General features: G+C 49.1%; 2 protein-coding genes across 2 annotated transcripts in view; both read left to right on the forward strand.

Annotated features, from left to right (window-relative positions):
- Positions 1-21,942, forward strand: part of AAMDC (adipogenesis associated Mth938 domain containing) — a 284,239-nt gene that overhangs the window by 15,791 nt on the left and 246,506 nt on the right. The gene's annotated exons all lie outside the window — the stretch shown is intronic.
- AQP11 (aquaporin 11) lies at positions 5,980-17,124 on the forward strand. Its single transcript, XM_073548634.1, has 3 exons — positions 5,980-7,120; positions 12,174-12,290; positions 15,980-17,124. Exons 1-3 carry the CDS (start codon positions 6,538-6,540, stop codon positions 16,066-16,068), a joined length of 789 nt encoding a protein of 262 aa, XP_073404735.1. The 5' UTR covers positions 5,980-6,537; the 3' UTR covers positions 16,069-17,124.

The raw sequence follows: 21,942 nt of genomic DNA on the forward strand, positions 1-21,942 counted from the left end.
AGTGCCCGCAGTGCCCCCTATGGATAGTGCCCGCAGTGCCCCCTATGGATAGTGCCCGCAGTGCCCACTATTGATAGTGCCCGCAGTGCCCCCTATGGATAGTGCCCGCAGTGCCCACTATTGATAGTGCCCGCAGTGCCCCCTATTGATAGTGCCCCCTATTGATAGTGCCCGCAGTGCCCCCTATGGATAGTGCCTGCAGTGCCCCCTATTGATAGTGCCCGCAGTGCCACCTATGGATAGTGCCCGCAGTGCCCCCTATGGATAGTGCCCGCAGTGCCCCCTATGGATAGTGCCCGCAGTGCCCCCTATTGATAGTGCCTGCAGTGCCCCCTATGGATAGTGCCTGCAGTGCCCCCTATGGATAGTGCCCGCAGTGCCCACTATGGATAGTGCCCGCAGTGCCCCCTATGGATAGTGCCCGCAGTGCCCACTATGGATAGTGCCCGCAGTGCCCCCTATTGATAGTGCCCACTATTGATAGTGCCCACAGTGCCCCCTATGGATAGTGCCCGCAGTGCCCCCTATTGATAGTGCCCACTATAACGTCTGCAGTGCCCCCTATTGATAGTGCCCGCAGTGCCCCCTATGGATAGTGCCCGCAGTGCCCCCTATGGATAGTGCCCGCAGTGCCCACTATTGATAGTGCCTGCAGTGCCCACTACAACGTCTGCAGTGCCCCCTATGGATAGTGCCCGCAGTGCCCCCTATGGATAGTGCCCGCAGTGCCCACTATTGATAGTGCCCGCAGTGCCCACTATTGATAGTGCCCGCAGTGCCCCCTATGGATAGTGCCCGCAGTGCCCACTATGGATAGTGCCCGCAGTGCCCCCTATGGATAGTGCCCGCAGTGCCCACTATTGATAGTGCCCGCAGTGCCCACTATTGATAGTGCCCGCAGTGCCCCCTATGGATAGTGCCCGCAGTGCCCCCTATGGATAGTGCACGCAGTGCCCTCTATGGATAGTGGCCGCAGTGCCCCTGTGGATAGTGCCCGCAGTGCCCCCTATGGATAGTGCCCGCAGTGCCCACTATGGATAGTGCCCGCAGTGCCCCCTATGGATAGTGCCCGCAGTGCCCCCTATGGATAGTGCCCGCAGTGCCCCTATGGATAGTGCCCGCAGTGCCCACTATGGATAGTGCCTGCAGTGCCCCCTATGGATAGTGCCCGCAGTGCCCCCTATGGATAGTGCCCGCAGTGCCCACTATGGATAGTGCCCGCAGTGCCCACTATGGATAGTGCCTGCAGTGCCCCCTATTGATAGTGCCCGCAGTGCCCACTATGGATAGTGCCCGCAGTGCCCACTATGGATAGTGCCCGCAGTGACCCCTATGGATAGTGCCCGCAGTGCCCACTATGGATAGTGCCTGCAGTGCCCCCTATTGATAGTGCCCGCAGTGCCCACTATGGATAGTGCCCGCAGTGCCCCCTATGGATAGTGCCCGCAGTGCCCACTATGGATAGTGCCCGCAGTGCCCACTATGGATAGTGCCCGCAGTGCCCCCTATGGATAGTGCCCGCAGTGCCCACTATGGATAGTGCCCGCAGTGCCCACTATGGATAGTGCCCGCAGTGCCCCCTATGGATAGTGCCTGCAGTGCCCCCTATTGATAGTGCCCGCAGTGCCTACTATGGATAGTGCCCGCAGTGCCCCCTATGGATAGTGCCCGCAGTGCCCCCTATGGATAGTGCCCGCAGTGCCCCCTATGAATAGTGCCCGCAGTGCCCCCTATTGATAGTGCCCGCAGTGCCCACTATGGATAGTGCCCGCAGTGCCCCCTATGGATAGTGCCCGCAGTGCCCCCTATGGATAGTGCCCACTATTGATAGTGCCCGCAGTGCCCACTATTGATAGTGCCCGCAGTGCCCCCTATGGATAGTGCCCGCAGTGCCCCCTATGGATAGTGCCCGCAGTGCCCACTATTGATAGTGCCCGCAGTGCCCCCTATGGATAGTGCCCGCAGTGCCCCCTATGGATAGTGCCCGCAGTGCCCCCTATTGATAGTGCCCGCAGTGCCCACTATGGATAGTGCCCGCAGTGCCCCCTATGGATAGTGCCCGCAGTGCCCACTATTGATAGTGCCCGCAGTGCCCACTATTGATAGTGCCCGCAGTGCCCACTATTGATAGTGCCCGCAGTGCCCACTATTGATAGTGCCCGCAGTGCCCCCTATGGATAGTGCCCGCAGTGCCCCCTATGAATAGTGCCCGCAGTGCCCCCTATTGATAGTGCCCGCAGTGCCCCCTATGGATAGTGCCCGCAGTGCCCACTATTAATAGTGCCCGCAGTGCCCACTATTAATAGTTCCCGCAGTGCCCCCTATGGATAGTGCCCGCAGTGCCCACTATTGATAGTGCCCGCAGTGCCCACTATGGATAGTGCCCGCAGTGCCCACTATGGATAGTGCCCGCAGTGCCCCTATGGATAGTGCCCGCAGTGCCCCCTATGGATAGTGCACGCAGTGCCCACTATGGATAGTGCCCCCTATGGATAGTGCCCGCAGTGCCCCCTATGGATAGTGCCCGCAGTGCCCCCTATGGATAGTGCCCGCAGTGCCCACTATGGATAGTGCCCGCAGTGCCCACTATGGATAGTGCCCGCAGTGCCCCCTATTGATAGTGCCCGCAGTGCCCACTATGGATAGTGCCCGCAGTGCACCCTATGGATAGTGCCCGCAGTGCCCACTATGGATAGTGCCCGCAGTGCCCACTATGGATAGTGCCCGCAGTGCCCACTATGGATAGTGCCCGCAGTGCCCCCTATGGATAGTGCCCGCAGTGCCCACTATGGATAGTGCCCGCAGTGCCCCCTATGGATAGTGCCCGCAGTGCCCACTATGGATAGTGCCCGCAGTGCCCACTATGGATAGTGCCCGCAGTGCCCCCTATTGATAGTGCCCGCAGTGCCCACTATGGATAGTGCCCGCAGTGCCCCCTATGGATAGTGCCCGCAGTGCCCACTATGGATAGTGCCCGCAGTGCCCCCTATTGATAGTGCCCGCAGTGCCCACTATGGATAGTGCCCGCAGTGCCCACTATGGATAGTGCCCGCAGTGCCCCCTATGGATAGTGCCCGCAGTGCCCCCTGTGGATAGTGCCCGCAGTGCCCACTATGGATAGTGCCCGCAGTGCCCCCTATGGATAGTGCCCTCAGTGCACCCTATGGATAGTGCCCGCAGTGCCCACTATGGATAGTGCCCGCAGTGCCCCCTATGGATAGTGCCCGCAGTGCCCACTATGGATAGTGCCCGCAGTGCCCCCTATTGATAGTGCCCGCAGTGCCCACTATGGATAGTGCCCGCAGTGCCCACTATGGATAGTGCCCGCAGTGCCCCCTATGGATAGTGCCCGCAGTGCCCCCTATTGATAGTGCCCGCAGTGCCCACTATGGATAGTGCCCGCAGTGCCCACTATGGATAGTGCCCGCAGTGCCCACTATGGATAGTGCCCGCAGTGCCCCCTATGGATAGTGCCCGCAGTGCCCCCTATGGATAGTGCCCGCAGTGCCCACTATGGATAGTGCCCGCAGTGCCCCCTATGGATAGTGCCCGCAGTGCCCCCTATGGATAGTGCCCGCAGTGCCCACTATGGATAGTGCCCGCAGTGCCCACTATGGATAGTGCCCGCAGTGCCCCCGTGTTTCCTATTACTAGTGGCAGCCGACATTCCCAGTATAGAGATGGCTGCCATAAAATTGTAACTTTACAGGATTGTTGGTGACAATTGTCTTATTACTCTTAAAACCTCCAAGAAGAGGGCAGATGTTAAGAGAAAGTGCAGATCAGGCACATTTCCCTCTGCAGGAGGCGGGCACAGCCCATGTGTGACCGCAGCGCTCATTGCAGAGCAGTCAGACACTGCGGCTGTAACCTGAGCCGCACACATCTGCCTGCAGGGAGGCAGCGCGCCGGGAGGGGGCGGAACTGCTGCAGGAGGTGGGGACATAGCCCCGCCCACGTGATGTCATCGCCGCTCACGCCTCCTGGTGTCACACGTGTCCTGCTCTGAGTTCCCAGTTCTGACACATTCACATTGGCTGCAGGAAGGATCAGCGGAGGCGCAAACTGCAGCTGCAAGAGGAGCACAGGAGGCAGAGCACACATACCCAGCACCGGAGGAACAGTGACTGTGCCCACACAGCCAAGTACCGGAGGAACAGTGACTGTGCCCACACAGCCCAGCACCAGAGGAACAGTGACTGTGCCCACACAGCCCAGCACTGGAGGAAGAGTGACTGTACCCACACTGCCCAGCACCAGAGGAACAGTGACTGTGCCCACTCAGCCCAGCACTGGAGGAAGAGTGACTGTACCCACACTGCCCAGCACCAGAGGAACAGTGACTGTGCCCACTCAGCCCAGCACTGGAGGAAGAGTGACTGTACCCACACTGCCCAGCACCAGAGGAACAGTGACTGTGCCCACACAGCCCAGCACTGGAGGAACAGGGACTGTACCCACACAGCCCAGCACTGGAGGAACAGGGACTGTACCCACACAGCCCAGCACTGGAGGAAGAGTGACTGTGCCCACACAGCCCAGCACTGGAGGAACAGGGACTGTGCCCACACTGCCCAGCACTGGAGGAACAGGGACTGTGCCCACACAGCCCAGCACCGGAGGAACAGTGACTGTGCCCACACAGCCCAGCACTGGAGGAACAGTGACTGTGCCCACACAGCCCAGCACTGGAGGAAGAGTGACTGTGCCCACACAGCCCAGCACTGGAGGAACAGTGACTGTGCCCACACAGCCCAGTATCGGAGGAAGAGTGACTGTGCCCACACAGCCCAGCACTGGAGGAAGAGTGACTGTGCCCACACAGCCCAGTATCGGAGGAAGAGTGACTGTGCCCACACAGCCCAGCACTTGAGGAACAGGGACTGTGCCCACACAGCCCAGTACCGGAGGAACAGTGACTGTGCCCACATACCCAGCACTAGAGGAACAGTGACTGTGCCCACATACCCAGCACTGGAGGAACAGTGACTGTGCCCACATACCCAGCACTAGAGGAACAGTGACTGTGCCCACATACCCAGTACTGGAGGAACAGTGACTGTGCCCACATACCCAGGACTGGAGGAGTAGTGACTGTGCCCACATACCCAGCACCGGAGGAACAGTGACTGTGCCCACATACCCAGTACTGAAGGAGTAGTGACTGTGCCCACATACCCAGTACTGGAGGAGTAGTGACTGTGCCCACACAGCCCAGCACCGGAGGAGTAGTGACTTTGCCCACACAGCCCAGCACTGGAGGAACAGTGACTGTGCCCACATACCCAGGACTGGAGGAACAGTGACTGTGCCCACATACCCAGTACTGGAGGAACAGTGACTATGCCCACATACCCAGCACTGGAGGAGTAGTGACTGTGCCCACACAGCCCAGCACCGGAGGAACAGTGACTGTGCCCATATACCCATGACTGGAGGAACAGTGACTGTGCCCACACAGCCCAGCACTGGAGGAGTAGTGACTGTGCCCACATACCCATGACTGGAGGAACAGTGACTGTGCCCACACAGCCCAGCACTGGAGGAACAGTGACTGTGCCCACATACCCAGCACCAGAGGAACAGTGACTGTGCCCACATACCCAGGACTGGAGGAGTAGTGACTGTGCCCACACAGCCCAGCATCGGAGGAACAGTGACTGTGCCCACATACCCAGCACTGGAGGAACAGTGACTGCCCACACAGCCCAGCACCGGAGGAACAGTGATTGTGCCCACACAGCCCAGCATCGGAGGAACAGTGACTGTGCCCACATACCCAGGACTGGAGGAGTAGTGACTGTGCCCACATACCCAGTACTGGAGGAACAGTGACTGTGCCCACACAGCCCAGCACTGGAGGAACAGTGACTGTGCCCACACAGCCCAGCACTGGAGGAACAGTGACTGTGCCCACACAGCCCAGCACTGGAGGAACAGTGACTGTGCCCACACAGCCCAGCACCGGAGGAACAGTGACTGTGCCCACACAGCCCAGCACCGGAGGAACAGTGATTGTGCCCACACAGCCCAGCATCGGAGGAACAGTGACTGTGCCCACATACCCAGGACTGGAGGAGTAGTGACTGTGCCCACATACCCAGGACTGGAGGAACAGTGACTGTGCCCACATACCCAGGACTGGAGGAACAGTGACTGTGCCCACACAGCCCGGCACCGGAGGAACAGTGACTGTGCCCACATACCCAGGACTGGAGGAGTAGTGACTGCCCACATACCCAGGACTGGAGGAACAGTGACAGTGCCCACATACCCAGCACTGGAGGAACAGTGACTGTGCCCACACAGCCCGGCACCGGAGGAACAGTGATTGTGCCCACACAGCCCAGCATCGGAGGAACAGTGATTGTGCCCACACAGCCCAGCATCGGAGGAACAGTGACTGTGCCCACATACCCAGCACTGGAGGAACAGTGACTGTGCCCACACAGCCCAGCACTGGAAGAACAGTGACTGTGCCCACACAGCCCAGCACTGGAGTAGTGACTGTGCCCCTGCGCCCAAAAGAAGGGCACCATGCACTCCCTGCTGGGCTCTGCGGCTGTGGTTGGCATCATGGTGGCACTATGTGAATTTCTTCGCTCAGTGACCCACTCCAAGCTGCGCTCCGGCTTGGCACAGGATCTGGTCATAGAAGTTCTATCCACCCTTCAACTAAGTTGCTGCACCAGGGAGATGGTCGCACTCGGGACTCTAGGTGGCATCCCGCCCTGGCTGGCACTGGCCCTCACCTACTTGCTGACTGTGCTGCACTGCCTGACATCCCAGGGTGGCAGCTGTAACCCATGTGGCAGCCTGGAGCAGTGGCTGCGGGCCCAGGCCCCTGGTTCACACACCATCCTAAGGGTGGGCACACAATTTGTGGGGGCGGCGCTGTCCCAGGTGCTGATGCCCTTCATCTGGCTGCTGCGATTGTCCCCTCTACATGAGTGGGATGGGGAGTGCAAGAGCCCCCTGAACATGACCCCTTGGCAGGGTGCCCTGGTGGAGATGACCTGCGCCCTCGGCCTCTTCCTGGCACTGCACTTTCTTCCTCGAGTGGAATCTCAGTACAGACCCCATGTAGTGGCCCTGACCATCACCGCCATCGTCTACGTAGGTAAGGAAAGCCATGCAATCCCTATTAACCCTTCATATTCTGTCTGCCAGACATACAGTCATATGTAAAAGTTTGGGCACCCCTATTAATGTTAACCTTTTTTCTTTATAACAGTTTTGGTTTTTGCAACAGGTATTTCAGTTTCATATATCTAATAACTGATGGACTCAGTTATATTTCTGGATTCAAATGAGGTTTATTGTACTAACAGAAAATGTGCAATCTGCATTTAAACAAAATTTGACCGGTGCAAAAGTATGGGCACCCTTATCATTTTCTTGATTTGAACACTCCTAACTACTTTTTACTGACTTCCTGAAGCACTAAATTGGTTTTGTAACCTCATTGAGCTTTGAACTTCATAGCCAGGTGTATCAAATCATGAGAAAAGGTATTTAAGGTGGCCACTTGCAAGTAGTTCTCCTATTTGATTCTCCTATGAAGAGTGGCATCATGGGCTCCTCAAAACAACTCTCAAATGATCTGAAAACAAAGATTATTCAACATAGCTTTTCAGGGGAAGGATACAAAAAGTTGTCTCAGAGATTTATCCTGTCAGTTTCCACTGAGAGGAACATAGTAAGGAAATGGAAGAACACAGGTACAGTTCTTGTTAAGCCCAGAAGTGGCAGGCCAAGAAAAATATCAGAAAGGCAGAGAAGAAGAATGGTGAGAACAGTCAAGGACAATCCACAGACCACCTCCAAAGACCTGCAGCATCATCTTGCTGCAGATGGTGTCACTGTGCATCGGTCAACAATACAGCGCATGCATAACGCCTTTTTGTATGACCAAACAACTCAATCTTTGTTTCATCAGTCCACAGGACCTTCTTCCAAAATGTAACTGGCTTGTCCAAATGTGCTTTTGCAGACCTCAGGCGACTCTGTTTGTGGCGTGCTTGCAGAAACGGCTTCTTTCGCATCACTCTCCCATACAGCTTCTCCTTGTGCAAAGTGCGCTGTATTGTTGACCGATGCACAGTGACACCATCTGCAGTAAGATGATGCTGCAGGTCTTTGGAGGTGGTCTGTGGATTGTCCTTGACAGTTCTCACCATTCTTCTTCTCTGTCTTTCTGATATTTTTCTTGGCCTGCCACTTCTGGGCTTAACAAGACCTGTACCTGTGTTCTTCCATTTCCTTACTATGATCCTCACAGTGGAAACTGACAGGTTAAATCTCTGAGACAACTTTTTGTATCCTTCCCCTGAAAAGCTATGTTGAATAATCTTTGTTTTCAGATCATTTGAGAGTTGTTTTGAGGAGCCCATGATGCCACTCTTCATAGGAGAATCAAATAGGAGAACTACTTGCAAGTGGCCACCTTAAATACCTTTTCTCATGATTTGATACACCTGGCTATGAAGTTCAAAGCTCAATGAGGTTACAAAACCAATTTAGTGCTTCAGGAAGTCAGTAAAAAGTAGTTAGGAGTGTTCAAATCAAGAAAATGATAAGGGTGCCCATACTTTTGCACCGGTCAAATTTTGTTTAAATGCAGATTGCACATTTTCTGTTAGTACAATAAACCTTATTTGAATCCAGAAATATAACTGAGTCCATCAGTTATTAGATATATGAAACTGAAATACCTGTTGCAAAAACCAAAATTGTTATAAAGAAAAAAGGTTAACATTAATAGGGGTGCCCAAACTTTTACATATGACTGTAAGTGACATCCACAGTGCCCCCATAACAGTGACCTCCACAGTAATGTTTCCATTCACTGACAACAAGCAAAAATCCTAAAAATGATGAGGGATTGAAGCCCGCTGCATTTACAGAAAGTTGCACAACTTCTTAGTAACTGGACATGTATGGTGGTCAGACGGCCATGACTGGTAAATGAGCGTAGCGACTTTGGTGAATGTTCGCACCATGCATGAGATTTAAAGGGAACCTGTCACCTAGGAAAACTGCAGATATGGGGTTAATCTGCATGTATATAGCATTACAAGGCTGCGCTGCTTTACTGGAAGCACAGCTACTGGGAGGAAATGAACTCATTTCCTTCCAGGAGCCGCCAGCTTTCAGTCATTGGAGCGGTGTAGGGAGCGGTTACAGTTACCACTAACAGCAGCAATCACTATACTGTGAGCATCGGCCAGAAGGACACTCCGGGAGATCGACTGAGAGCTCGCTCTGCACAGATGTGCGGCAGAACCGGCTGTATGTGTTGGCGTGCTTACAGTCTATGCTCGCAAAAATACGTATAACAAGCGGCTCCACCGCATCAAGGTAACCCCTATTGAAGCAGTCTCTATCTAATGTATTTAAAACCTGAACATGTGAACAGTGTCTAAATGAACAGGATGAAGACAGGCGCTTCCTGGTATGGGCACGTGGTGTAAGCCAGCTCTTTATGTGCATGTCACACAAAAGAGGGGTGGGGTCTCTCAAATCATGCATAGGCACGGAAAAAACTGGATTAAAAACACATGTGACATGCACACATATGAACAAGTCGGTAGGACAATGTTCACACCACCCACTGACTCAAACACAAACAGAGAGCACAGAATGACAATTGTGCAAAAATATCCTGCAGTAAAACATGTAACAGTAGTCAGCAAGTGCTGATAAAAAGATGATAACAAATACAGGGTGTTTATTCAATCCCTTTTTTTTTTTTTGCAAAAAAATGTATACCAAGCTGCTCCACCGTGTCAAGGTAACCCCTATTGAAACAGTCCCTATCTAATGTATTTAAAACCTAAACATGTGAACAGTGTCTAAATGAACAGGATGAAGACAGGCGCTTCCTGGTATGGGCACGTGGTGTAAGCCAGCTCTTTATGTGCATGTCTGTTGTGAGTTCATTTTCCCCTTCACCTTTGATGTCTGATGAACTCACTCTGCTGGTGAAGAGAGGTAGTGAAATTGATTGGGATGGGAAGAACCTGTTATCTGAACAGGCGGAGTGTGATTGGACATCTGGAATTTCTGAGTGGATATAAGGCAGCCGACGCCCTGCAGGGTTTGCTGGTGATCCTTTCTGCTCTGAGCTCTGGCATCCAGTTTTAGTTCCTGTCTGCTAAAAGCTTTGCCCTGCTATTATTCCATGAGTTTTTGTCTGGTTTCCTTAGTGTTTGTATTCAGCCAGTCCTGGTTGGGACTGGCTGAATTCCATTTTTGTCTCTGATCAGTTGATCTCTTTGCTCTGTTTTCAGAATATACCTGAGTGCTGATATAGGGATTTTGAAGTCTAGCGACTTGAGGGCCTTTTTTCCTATCAGACGGTTGGGACATTTTTGGTAGGGTTTTTTGCGGATTGCAGCCAGCATCTTTTCTGTCCTTTCCTATCTAGTTAGTTGGGCCCCATTGTTTGCTCTGCCTGTCTTTCTGTCTGTGTTTTCATCTGTTTTTCACCGACAATACATGTTGGGGGCTGTCTATTGCTTTGGGGTCTGCTTTGGGGCAGTTTAGATTTCCCCTTAGTTTCGGCTTATGTAGTTCTCCGGCTGTGACGAGGGGTCTAGGGCACTGTAGGAACCCCCCACGGCTACTGTTAGTTGTTGTGGATAGGATCAGGGGTCTGCAATCCGATAGCTACCAACCTCTCCGGTTTTCTGGACTTAGCTTGTATTTTTGTTTTCTCCTCTTCCGGTGACTCATTCATAACACATGTCACACAAGAGCGACAATTGTGCAAAAATATCCTGTTTGTGTTTGAGTCAGTGGGTGGTGTGAACAGTGTCTTATCAACTTGTTCATATGTGTGCATGTCACATGTGTTTTTAATCCAGTTTTTTCCATGTCTATGCGTGATTTGAGAGACCCTACCCCTCTCTTGTGTGACATGCACATAAAGAGCTGGCTTACACCACGTGCCCATACCAGGAAGCGCCTGTCTTCATCCTGTTCATTTAGACACTGTTCACATGTTCAGGTTTTAAATACATTAAATAGGGACTGCTTCAATAGGGGTTACCCTGACACGGTGGAGCAGCTTGGTATACATTTTTTTGCAAAAAAAGTATATTGACTAAATACCCTGTGTTTGTTATCATCTTTTTATCAGCACTTGCTGACTACTGTTACATGTTTTACTGCAGGATATTTTTGCACAATTGTCATTCTGTGCTCTCTGTTTGTGTTTGAGTCTATGCTCGCAATATAGTGATTGGTGCTATAAGCGATGACTGTAACCGCACCCTGCACCGCCCCCATGACTGAAAGCCGGCGGCTCCTGGGAGGAAATAAGAGGATGTGCACACGACGGTCCCCAAGATCGCCTGCAGATTGCTAAATAGGTCTCCCATGCTCCTAGAAAGGGGCTCTGCGCGTTTGGGCTCATATTGTAGCTATTGGAAGCACTTTTTGCAAAATTGTGGCAAAACTTTTTATTACTAAACTGTCGGCGCTCTATGGAAATGTTTTTTTCTTGCTGTCCACATAACAAGTGCTGGCACAAGATCATTCCCTGACCCCGGAGGTCCGGCCTCCAGGTAAATCCCTGCTTATAAAGTGGAACTTCACCTCCATCTGGAAAATAACACAATTCTGAGAACTTCGCACTTTAATCCTCATGGCGGCTCCCGATGGGGGAGGGGGAATCACTAAAGTTTTTGTGTGCTTGGCCAGTAACATGATAGTGAAGTCAGTAACTTACCAGGTGTTATATAAGGGTATTGTCCCTCCTATAACACTCACTGTAGTCCAGGAAGCTGAGATATAGTGAGCTGTTTGTTTCATGGGGTCCCAGTAACATACGGACCAAAACAGCTCGTATATCTCAGAGCTTTGTCTCTCATGGGACAAGGGGTTGCCCAGGATCATACAATCTTGGCTGCCTTGTTCATAAACAGCGCCACCACTGTCCATGGGTTGAATCTGGTATTGCAGAAGATGCGCCATTACAGTAAATGGTGTTTAGCTGCAATACCACGCACAACCTGTAGACAAGGGTGGTGCTGTTTTTGGGAGGCTATCGCCTGCTTTTTACAATCCCTTTGCACAGTAGGGGCAGCGAAGCTGGATGAGGAGCTTCATCTGTATCTTCCTGCGGCTTCTCCATTAATAATTAATAATGGCGCCTGTGATTGTTCCAGGTGGACCCCTGACCGGAGCCGTGTTTAACCCCGCGCTCGCCTTCGCAGTGGTGTTCTTCTGCCAGGGAAACAGCTTTCTGCAGTACGTCTTCGTGTACTGGATCGGCCCGATCATCGGTGAGTACTGGCCGGAGAAAAGGGGGCCTACCGACAATTACTGTCCCAAGGCTCCAACTGAGCACCGAGGGGATCCTTAGTCAGGGGACAGTCACAGTGCCCCCATAATAACTGCGACATCCACAGTGCCCCCATAATAACAGCGACATCCACAGTGCCCCCATAATAACAGCGACATCCACAGTGTCCCCATAATAACAGCGACATCCACAGTGCCCCCATAATAACAGCGACATCACAGTGTCCCCATAATAACAGCGACATCCACAGTGCCCCCATAATAACAGCGACATCCACAGTGCTCCCATAATAAGTGACATCCACAGTGCCCCCATAACAGCGATATCCACAGTGCCCCCATAATAACAGCGATATCCACAGTGCCCCCATAACAGGGATATCCAGTGTCCCCATAATAACAGCGATATCCACAGTGCTCCCCATAATAACAGCGATATCCACAGTGCGCCATAATAACCAGCGATATCCACAGTGCCCCCATAATAACAGCGATATCCACAGTTTCCCCATAATAACAGCGATATCCACAGTGCCCCCATAATAACAGCGATATCCACAGTGCCCCATAATAACAGCGATATCCACAGTGCCCCCATAATAACAGCGATATCCACAGTGCCCCCATAATAACAGCGATATCCACAGTGCCCCCATAATAACAGCGATATCCACAGTTTCCCCATAATAACAGCGATATCCACAGTGCCCCCATAATAACAGCGATATCCACAGTGTCTCCATAATAACAGCGATATCCACAGTGCCCCCATAATAACAGCGATATCCACAGTGCCCCCATAATAACAGCGATATCCACAGTGCCCCCATAATAACAAAGATATCCACAGTGCCCCCATAATAACAGCGATATCCACAGTGCTCCCCATAATAACAGCGATATCCACAGTGTCCCCATAATAACAGTGATATCCACAGTGCCCCCATAATAACAGCGATATCAACAGTGCCCCCATAACAGCGATATCCACAGTGCCCCATAACAGCGATATCCACAGTGCCCCCATAATAACAGCGATATCAACAGTGCCCCCATAACAGCGATATCCACAGTGCCCCATAACAGCGATATCCACAGTGCCCCCATAATAACAGTGATATCCACAGTGTCCCCATAATAACAGCGATATCCACAGTGCCCCCATAATAACAGTGATATCCAGTTTCCCCATAATAACAGCGATATCCACAGTGCCCCCATAATAACAGCGATATCCACAGTGCCCCCATAATAACAGCGACATCCAGTTTCCCCATAATAACAGCGATATCCACAGTGCCCCCATAATAACAGCGATATCCACAGTGCCCCCATAATAACAGCGATATCCACAGTGCTCCCCATAATAACAGCGATATCGTTTCCCCATAATAACAGCGATATCCACAGTGCCCCCATAATAACAGCGATATCCACAGTGCCCCCATAATAACAGCGACATCCAGTTTCCCCATAATAACAGCGACATCCACAGTGCCCCCATAATAACAGCGATATCCACAGTGCCCCCATAATAACAGCGATATCCACAGTGCTCCCCATAATAACAGCGATATCCACAGTGTTTGGAATGCACTTCCCAGGTCAATACGATTAGTCCCCAATCCCCACAATTTTAAGCGTGTCCTGAAAACGCATTTATTCAGACTGGCCTACCACCCCAACACATTAACCTAATCTATCCCTGTGTGGCAGAGCTATAAGTTTTATCATAACCAGGTTCCCCGCATCATGTTCCCACATGCTTTATGCCTTCATTAGCCCTCTGTGTCTGTACTGTTACACACTTAACATTATGGCTGGTCCATACAATCAGGGGCAACTGTTACCACCCACCTTTCGTGTCTCCCTCTTTCCTCATAGACTGTAAGCTTGCGAGCAGGGCCCTCACTCCTCTTGGTATTTGTTATAATCTACTGTATGTGATTATTGTTATGCTGTAATGTCTATTGTCTGTACAAATCCCCTCTGAAATGTAAAGTGCTGCGGAATATGTCGGCGCTATAAAAATAAAATTTATTATTATTATTACAGTGTCCCCATAATAACAGTGATATCAACAGTGCCCCCCATAATAAGTGATATCCACAGTGCTCCCATATAGTGCTGATATACACTGTGTTCCAAATTATTATGCAAAACATATTTCCTCCTATTTTCTGTAAATTACCTGTGTGAATTGCAGTCATTGTTATTTTCCAGTCATCTAACATTCTAGTATAATTGCAATGTTTTTGAGCAAACTGCCTATGAAAACAGTATATTTTTAAAAATAAGAAACACTCAAAATGCATGTTCCAAATTATTATGCACAGCAGAGTTTTCAACCTTTTTATTCTTATTCTGAACAAAAAAATGGTCACTTGTGAAATTATAAGCATTATCAGCTTATTACAAAATGAAATCAAACAGTTTTCAAGTCAAAACTTTCTTCTCGGTGATGTTACATTTGCACATACTGTAGGACCCCTTCTGAACTGAAGCTTCTGAACTCTCTCGTCCATTGAATTTGTCAGTTTTTGGCTGGTTTGTGCTTCAATTGTTTTGCATGTGGACAGAATCCCCTCCCAGAGCTGTTGTTTAGATGTGAGCTGCCTCCCGCCATCATAGACACTCCTTTTGATGATGCTCCAGAGGTTCTCAATGGGGTTGAGGTCAGGGGAGGATGGTGGCCACACCATAAGCTTGTCCTCTTTTATGCCCATAGCAGCCAGAGATGCAGATGTGTTATTTGCAGCATGAGATGGTGCATTATCAGGCATGAAAATGATCTTGCTGCGGAAAGCACGGTTCTTCCCCTTGAACCATGGCAGGAAGTGCTGTGTTAGAAACTCCACATAGATTATGGAGTTCATCTTTACCCCTTCAGGGATCCTAAAGGGGCCGACAATCTCTCTCCCCATGATTCCAGCCCAAAACATTACTCCACCTCCTCCTTGTTGGCGCCTTAGCCGTGTTTTCATGGGGTGTCCATCAACCAGCCATCCTCCACTCCATCCATCTGGACCATCGAGCGTTGCACGGCACTCATCGGTCTTCATGTATCGTTTGGCCACTGGAGCCGTTTCTGCTTGTGTGCAGTGGATAGAGGTGGTCGACAGGATGGCTTACGCACAGCTGCAAACCTCTGAAGGACCCTGCATCTTGTTGTTCGGGGGACGTTGGAGGCACCAGCAGCTTCAAAAACTTGTCTGCTGCTATGACAAGGCATTTTTGCAGCTGCTCTTTTAACCTGACGCAATTGCCTGTTGGAAAGAGTCCTCAATTTTTCCTTATCAGCACGCACACGTGTGTGTTGGGAATCATCTACATATTTCATGATTGTGCGATGATCACGATGAAGTGTCTTGGCAATGTTGATTGTAGTCATGCCTTGACCTAAATACTCCACAATTTGTTGCTTCTCAGCAGCCGACACATCCTTTTTCTTTCCCATTTTGGCAAAAAATGTAGGCTGCTTAATAATGAGGAACAGCCTTCTTAAATAGCCTTGCCTTTATTTGGACAACAATGAGTTTAAATGACAAACAAAAAAATTCTAACCTTATCACTCCTAAACTCTTTTTGCATAATAATTTGGAACACAGTTTAATAACAGCGATATCCACAGGTATTGACTCCAATATGACTCCATCTTCTCCATTTCTAGGAATGGTCGCCTCCATCGTGATTTTGGAGCACTGCATTCCCAAGCTGAGACAGAACAGACCTTTTTCGCGAGACATCAAGAGAGACTAGAAGAGAAGAGACCGCCCAGGAGCCCGCGATCACATCCGAATAATAACCAGTGCAACTGTAATCACCGACTGATCTGTGTCCTCGGCTATTATGGATGGTTTCTGGATTTCTGTTGGACCTTTCTTACTTCATTTGTTCTGTGTAGGTCCTGGAGGACATTATGGGGCATCACGGCCTCCCCTCCAAACTGGGGCACTATGAGCCCCCTGTCTCCTGGCTGGGGCACCGTCTCCTATGTGCTGCTCCCACTAGCACTTTCTCATCTCATCCATGGACCAATGGTAAAACCGAACCTTAATCTTTAGCTTGTGCCTGAGGCTCACATAAGAAACCTCACAATTTTGGTTAAATCGGACAACCCCGTCAGTGACAAGGCAAGAAACTGATGCAGGTGTGCCAACCAGATGCACCTAGTATATTGGTATGTAGTGGGGGGCACTTTATCAGGGCACCACCTGGGTTATTCAGCTATGTGTACTGATGGCCTTGTCGTATGTATTGTGCCATGTCCCTGGTGTCCTAGTGTTACGCACTGAGCAGAGTATATGGTGTGAGGAACCACTTTACTGCTTGGCACATTATGGTAATATGGTTGAGAAAAGCACAGTGTTACGCACTACAATCAGAGGGTCTCATTTTAAATCCTTAACTTTACAGGTGAGGGTGGAAAAAAAAAAAACCCCAAAAAAAAAAAAAAACACAGAATGGTCTTGAGGATATACTGTGGTCCGATTGTGAGGAATATCTGCAGCCTGCGCCTCTATGCTTGAGGCTCGTGAATGATGTATAGCCATTGTAGGGACCACCATATGCTACAGCTAGGCCATGGTGGTCCAGAGCGGAGGATAGAAACCTGAATGAATTCAGTGGTGTATACCGTGCCTAGTCCCTGGTGAGTCAGTGGTATATACCGTGCCTAGTCCCTGGTGAGTTAGTGGTATATACCGTGCCTAGTCCCAAGTGAGTCAGTGGTGTATACCGTGCCCAGTCCCCGGCGAGTCAGTGGTGTATAAGGTGCCTAGTCCCCAGTGAGTCAGTGGTATATACCGTGCCTAGTCCCCAGTGAGTCAGTGGTGTATACCGTGCCTAGTCCCCAGTGACTCAGTGGTATATACCGTGCCTAGTCCCCGGTGAGTCAGGGGTATATACCGTGCCTAGTCCCCAGTGAGTCAGGGGTATATACCGTGCCTAGTCCCCAGTGAGTCAGGGGTATATACCGTGCCTAGTCCCAAGTGAGTCAGGGGTGTGTAAGGTGCCTGGTCCCCAGTGAGTCAGTGGTATATATCGTGCCTAGTCCCCGGTGAGTCAATGGGGAAAAAAAAAGTATTTAGTCAGCCACCAATTGTGCAAGTTCTCCCACTCATAAAGATGAGAGCGGCCTGTAATTGGCATCACAGGTAGACCACAACTATGAGAGTCACAATGAGAAAACAAATCCAGAAAATCACCTTGTCTGATTTGGTAAGATTTATTTTGCAAATTATGGTGGAAAATAAGTATTTGGTCATTAACAAAAGTTCACCTCAATATTTTGTTATATATCCTTTATTGGCAATGACAGAAGTCAAACGTTTTCTGTAAGTCTTCACACGGTTGGCACACACTGTTGGTGGTATGTTGGCCCATTCCTCCATGCAGATCTCTTCTAGAGCAGTGAAGTTTTGTGCCTGTCGCTGGGCAACTCGGACTTTCAAATCCCATCAAAGGTTTTCTATTGGGTTAAGATCTGGAGATTGGCTAGGCCACTCCAGGACCTTCATATGCTTCTTACGAAGCCACTCCTTCATCGCCCTGGCAGTGTGCTTGGGATCTTTAAAATCATGCTGAAAGACCCATCCAAGTTTCAACTTCAATGTCCTTGCTGATGGAAGGAGGTTTGCACTCAAAATCTCATGATACATGGCCCCATTCATTCTTTCATGTACATGGATCAGTCGTCCTGGTCCCTTTGAAGAGAAACAGCCCCAAAGCATGATGTTGCCACCCCCATGCTTCACAGTAGGTATGGTATTCTTTGGATGCAACTCAGCACTCTGTCTCCTCCAAACACGACGAGTTTTGTTTCTACCAAACAGTTCCACTTTAATAATAAATCTTTATTTTATATAGCGCCAACATATTCTGCTGCGCTTTACAGACATTATCATCACTGTCCCCAATGGGGCTCACAATCTAAATTCCCTATAAGTATGTCTTTGGAATGTGGGAGGAAACCGAAGAACCCCATGCAAACAGGGGAAGAACATACAAACTCCTTGCAGATGTTGTCTTTGGCAGGGATTGAACCCAGGACTCCAGCGCTGTAAGGCTGCAGCGCTAACCACTGAGCCACCGTGCCGCTACTTTGGTGTCATCAGACCATATGACATTCTCCCAATGCTCTTCTGGATAATCCAAATGCGCTCTGACAATCTTCAGACTGGCCCAGACATGTACTGGCTTAAGCAGGGGGAGATGTCTGGCACTGCAGGATCTGAGTCCCTGGCGGCGTGGTGTATTACTGATGGTAGCATTTGTTACGGTGGTCCCAGCTCTATGTTGGTCATTCACTAGGTCCCCTCATGTCCTTCTGGGATTTTTGCTCACCGTTCTTGTGATCATTCTGACCCCACGGGGTGAGATCTTGCGTAGAGCCCCAGATGGAGGGAGATTAGCAGTGGTCTTGTAGGTCTTCCATTTTCTTATTATTGCTCCCACAGTTGATTCCATCACACCAAGCTGCTTGCCCATTGCAGGTTCAGTCTTCCCAGCCTGGTGCAGGCCAACAGTTTTGTTTCTGGTGTCCTTCGACAACTCTTTGGTCTTCACCATAGTGGAGTTTGGAGTGTGACTGTTTGAGGTTGTGGACAGGTATATTTTATACTGATAACAAGGTCAAACATGAGCCATTACTACAGGTAATGAGTGGAGGACAGAGGAGCCTCTTAAAGGAGAAGTTACAGGTCTGTAAGAGCCAGAAGTCTTGCATGTTTTAGGTGACCAAATACTTATTTTCCACCATAATTGGCAAAATAAATCTTACCAAATCAGACAAGGTGATTTTCTGGATTTGTTTTCTCATTGTGACTCTCATAGTTGTGGTCTACCTATGATGTCAATTACAGGCCTCTCATGTTTTTAAGTGGGAGAACTTACACAATTGGTGGCTGACTAAAGACTCTCCCCCCCACTGTATATACCGTGCCCAGTCCCCGGAGATTCAGTGGTATAAACCACCATAAGTCTAGCCCCTGTCGATCTACAATTATGAAGAACAGCAAATGAATCCATCAGTAGATCAAATTCTTTTAAAATTTATCCCATGAAGAGTCCAGAAGATGAAGCTCCTCCCCTTTGACTTTTTAAAAAGTAAACACCTTTTTTTATATAGTAAATACGTCTGCTATGTGGAGGTGTCATGAGACCTTAAGGGTAAGTGCACACGTAGTTTTTTGGTTGTGCGGATTTTGATGAAAAATCCGCAGGACTTTGTCCTGCGGTTTTGCCCTGCGGTTTCACACCTCATAATGATAAGGTGTGAAACCGCACAAAGAATGGACATGCTGCAGATTGTAACCCTCGGAAAAATCTGCAGCATGTGCACAGCGTCTTTTTTTCATAGGAAATAAAGGTACTGTACAACGCAGCAGAATCTGCTGCGGACCCGCAGAGCCAAAACCGCTGCAGATTCGCAGCAGAATCCACAGCGTATGCACATAGCCTTACTGACTCATCGAATATAGCGGAAACTGTTTAGAAGGAGCAAGTTTACCCATTAATTTAGTGTAATGTAATAAATGTGAAGAGGTCAGCGCTAGGTCCCCTTTAAGAGACCGATAAACTGCTGCTAATCTGCCACCGGGTGCTGACAGCGCGTAGATCGTGCTATGAGCCATGTATTGCTCCGCTGCAATTATGTGCAGATACGCATATAAAATATGTCTTACAAGGAGCGAAGATGGATCAGCCGCCTCCAGACCGAGCCGTGCCTTTATACTGACTCAAACCAGAGCGCAACTCCAGAAAACGAAAAAACCCATCTGACTGCAGCGGTACCAGAGAAATAGAACTGTGACTGTATGGTGCTGAAATGGTTAATAGGATTTGTGATAACGATGATAAATTTAATAAAGTGTTTGTTTTTTTTAATTAAACTTTTTACAATGTTTTTGCTTCCTTAAATTTTGCATAAATCTAGTACCAGTGAATATAAGAAACTTTGTAACATCTCTTCTCAGAGAAATCAGCTTTTTTTTCTCCACTTATGAGCCACTTCACTTCCTACTAAACTAAAAAAAAAAATAATTATATATTTTAGTAATTTCTATCGATAGGTGCTAATCCCAGCGGTCAGACTGCCACCAATATGCAAAATATAACATATCCAAGGGATGTGATCACCATACTTTTTCCCCCAAGCTATGACGCTTACATGCAAGTTTTTTTTTTTTTTTTTCAATCCTTTACTACATGCACCATTGGTAAAGATCCTACAACCAAAAGGGGCAATGGTATGCTACACAAAAATAGAAGTTAAAAAAAAAAAAAAAAAATAATTGTACTTTATTATTTCAGTCACATTTTATCTCATCCTCTGATGAAGCCACAGCTGTGGCGAAACAGGTTGAGAGGTGATGGTTATAATGTGCATTTACCCTCCTCCACTGTAATGCTGCTATCTGCGCATCACATTTGTTTTTTTTAACTGTTCCTTTTCTATTTTTAATTTTACTTTCCTCTTTTTTGCAGTTTTGAGTTGTTTTTTTAGGCTGTAATTTGGTAGTGCAGCATTTTAGTTATTCTGTGTCATATTTTGGGACACAGGATAACTAGTTATATATATATATATATATATATATATATTAGTTTTTCAGTGCACCAGTTAGCAGGATTTGAACTATTTTGTAGAGGTGGAATTATATCAAAGTGTCCACTTGAAGGTGATCTATGACGACTGGCCCATCGCCCGTGTCCATCACCGGTCGCACAGTCTGATGAATGGTTTTGCTTATCCAAATCGGGGCTAAGAGAAAGCAAGAAAGGAAAGCGGTGGACAGGTGAGTCTGTATGGGGCACCAGGTACATAACAATAGCACAGCCTCCTTCTTCCCGCCATGCGCGGAAAAGTGTTAGTTACTTACTGGTAACAGGATTTTTAGGAACCCATGACAGCACCACGAGAAATGGCATCTGCCCTTCAAGGAGAGGAAACCTACAGGCTAAGAAGGACAGCACTTCTCCCTCGCAGCGGATGGAGTACAGAGCACGAGAGGACCAACAATGGTTAGTACAGCAAAACAAAACTTACCAGCACCATATACCACAGCTTAAAACGTGAACTTATGACACTCGCAACCAAAGTGCTCACCCACACGTAACAGAAGGGAACACAAGGGTGCTGTCATGGGTGCCGAAAAATCCTGCTACCGGTAAGTATCTAAGACTATTGACCACCCATGACAGCACCATGAGAGAATTACACAGGAAAAAAAATAAGTACTCAGGGAGGGACCACAGCCTGGAGCACTCTTCTCCCAAATGTGAGGTCAGCATAATCGCATGTGTTGTGTTAATAATAAAAATCCATTTGAAAATGGCACCCGCCGCGCCTGCGCAGTAGCAGCCATTGGTGTATATAGAGGTGATCTGATAGCTGCTATTGCGAAGGTGGCGTCATCTTGCTAGTAAAAAAACAAAAAAAAAAAAAAACAAAAAACAAAAGCTATCGGATCACCTCTATATACACCAATATCTCTGCTACTGCGCAGGCTTGGCAAGCACCATTTTCACATCCATGGTGACCACCCATGTAACCTTATGCATCCATCCACCAATGGAGGAACCGCATTGACCTCAGGGATAATGTCATCCTTCCCTTCCAAGAGCCCTTTAACC

Source organism: Dendrobates tinctorius, unplaced genomic scaffold (assembly GCF_039654945.1).
Source record: "Dendrobates tinctorius isolate UK_male_01 unplaced genomic scaffold, ASM3965494v1 ptg000157l, whole genome shotgun sequence".
NCBI classification, from domain to species: Eukaryota; Metazoa; Chordata; class Amphibia; order Anura; family Dendrobatidae; genus Dendrobates; species Dendrobates tinctorius.

Excerpts from the sequence above, each read along its gene's own strand:
- AQP11 (XM_073548634.1), top strand. The coding sequence starts at position 6,538 with ATGCACTCCCTGCTGGGCTCTGCGGCTGTGGTTGGCATCATGGTGGCA. Across the intron at positions 7,121-12,173 it reads CACCGCCATCGTCTACGTAG|GTGGACCCCTGACCGGAGCC; the intron begins GTAAGGAAAGCC and ends TGATTGTTCCAG. Across the intron at positions 12,291-15,979 it reads CTGGATCGGCCCGATCATCG|GAATGGTCGCCTCCATCGTG; the intron begins GTGAGTACTGGC and ends CTCCATTTCTAG.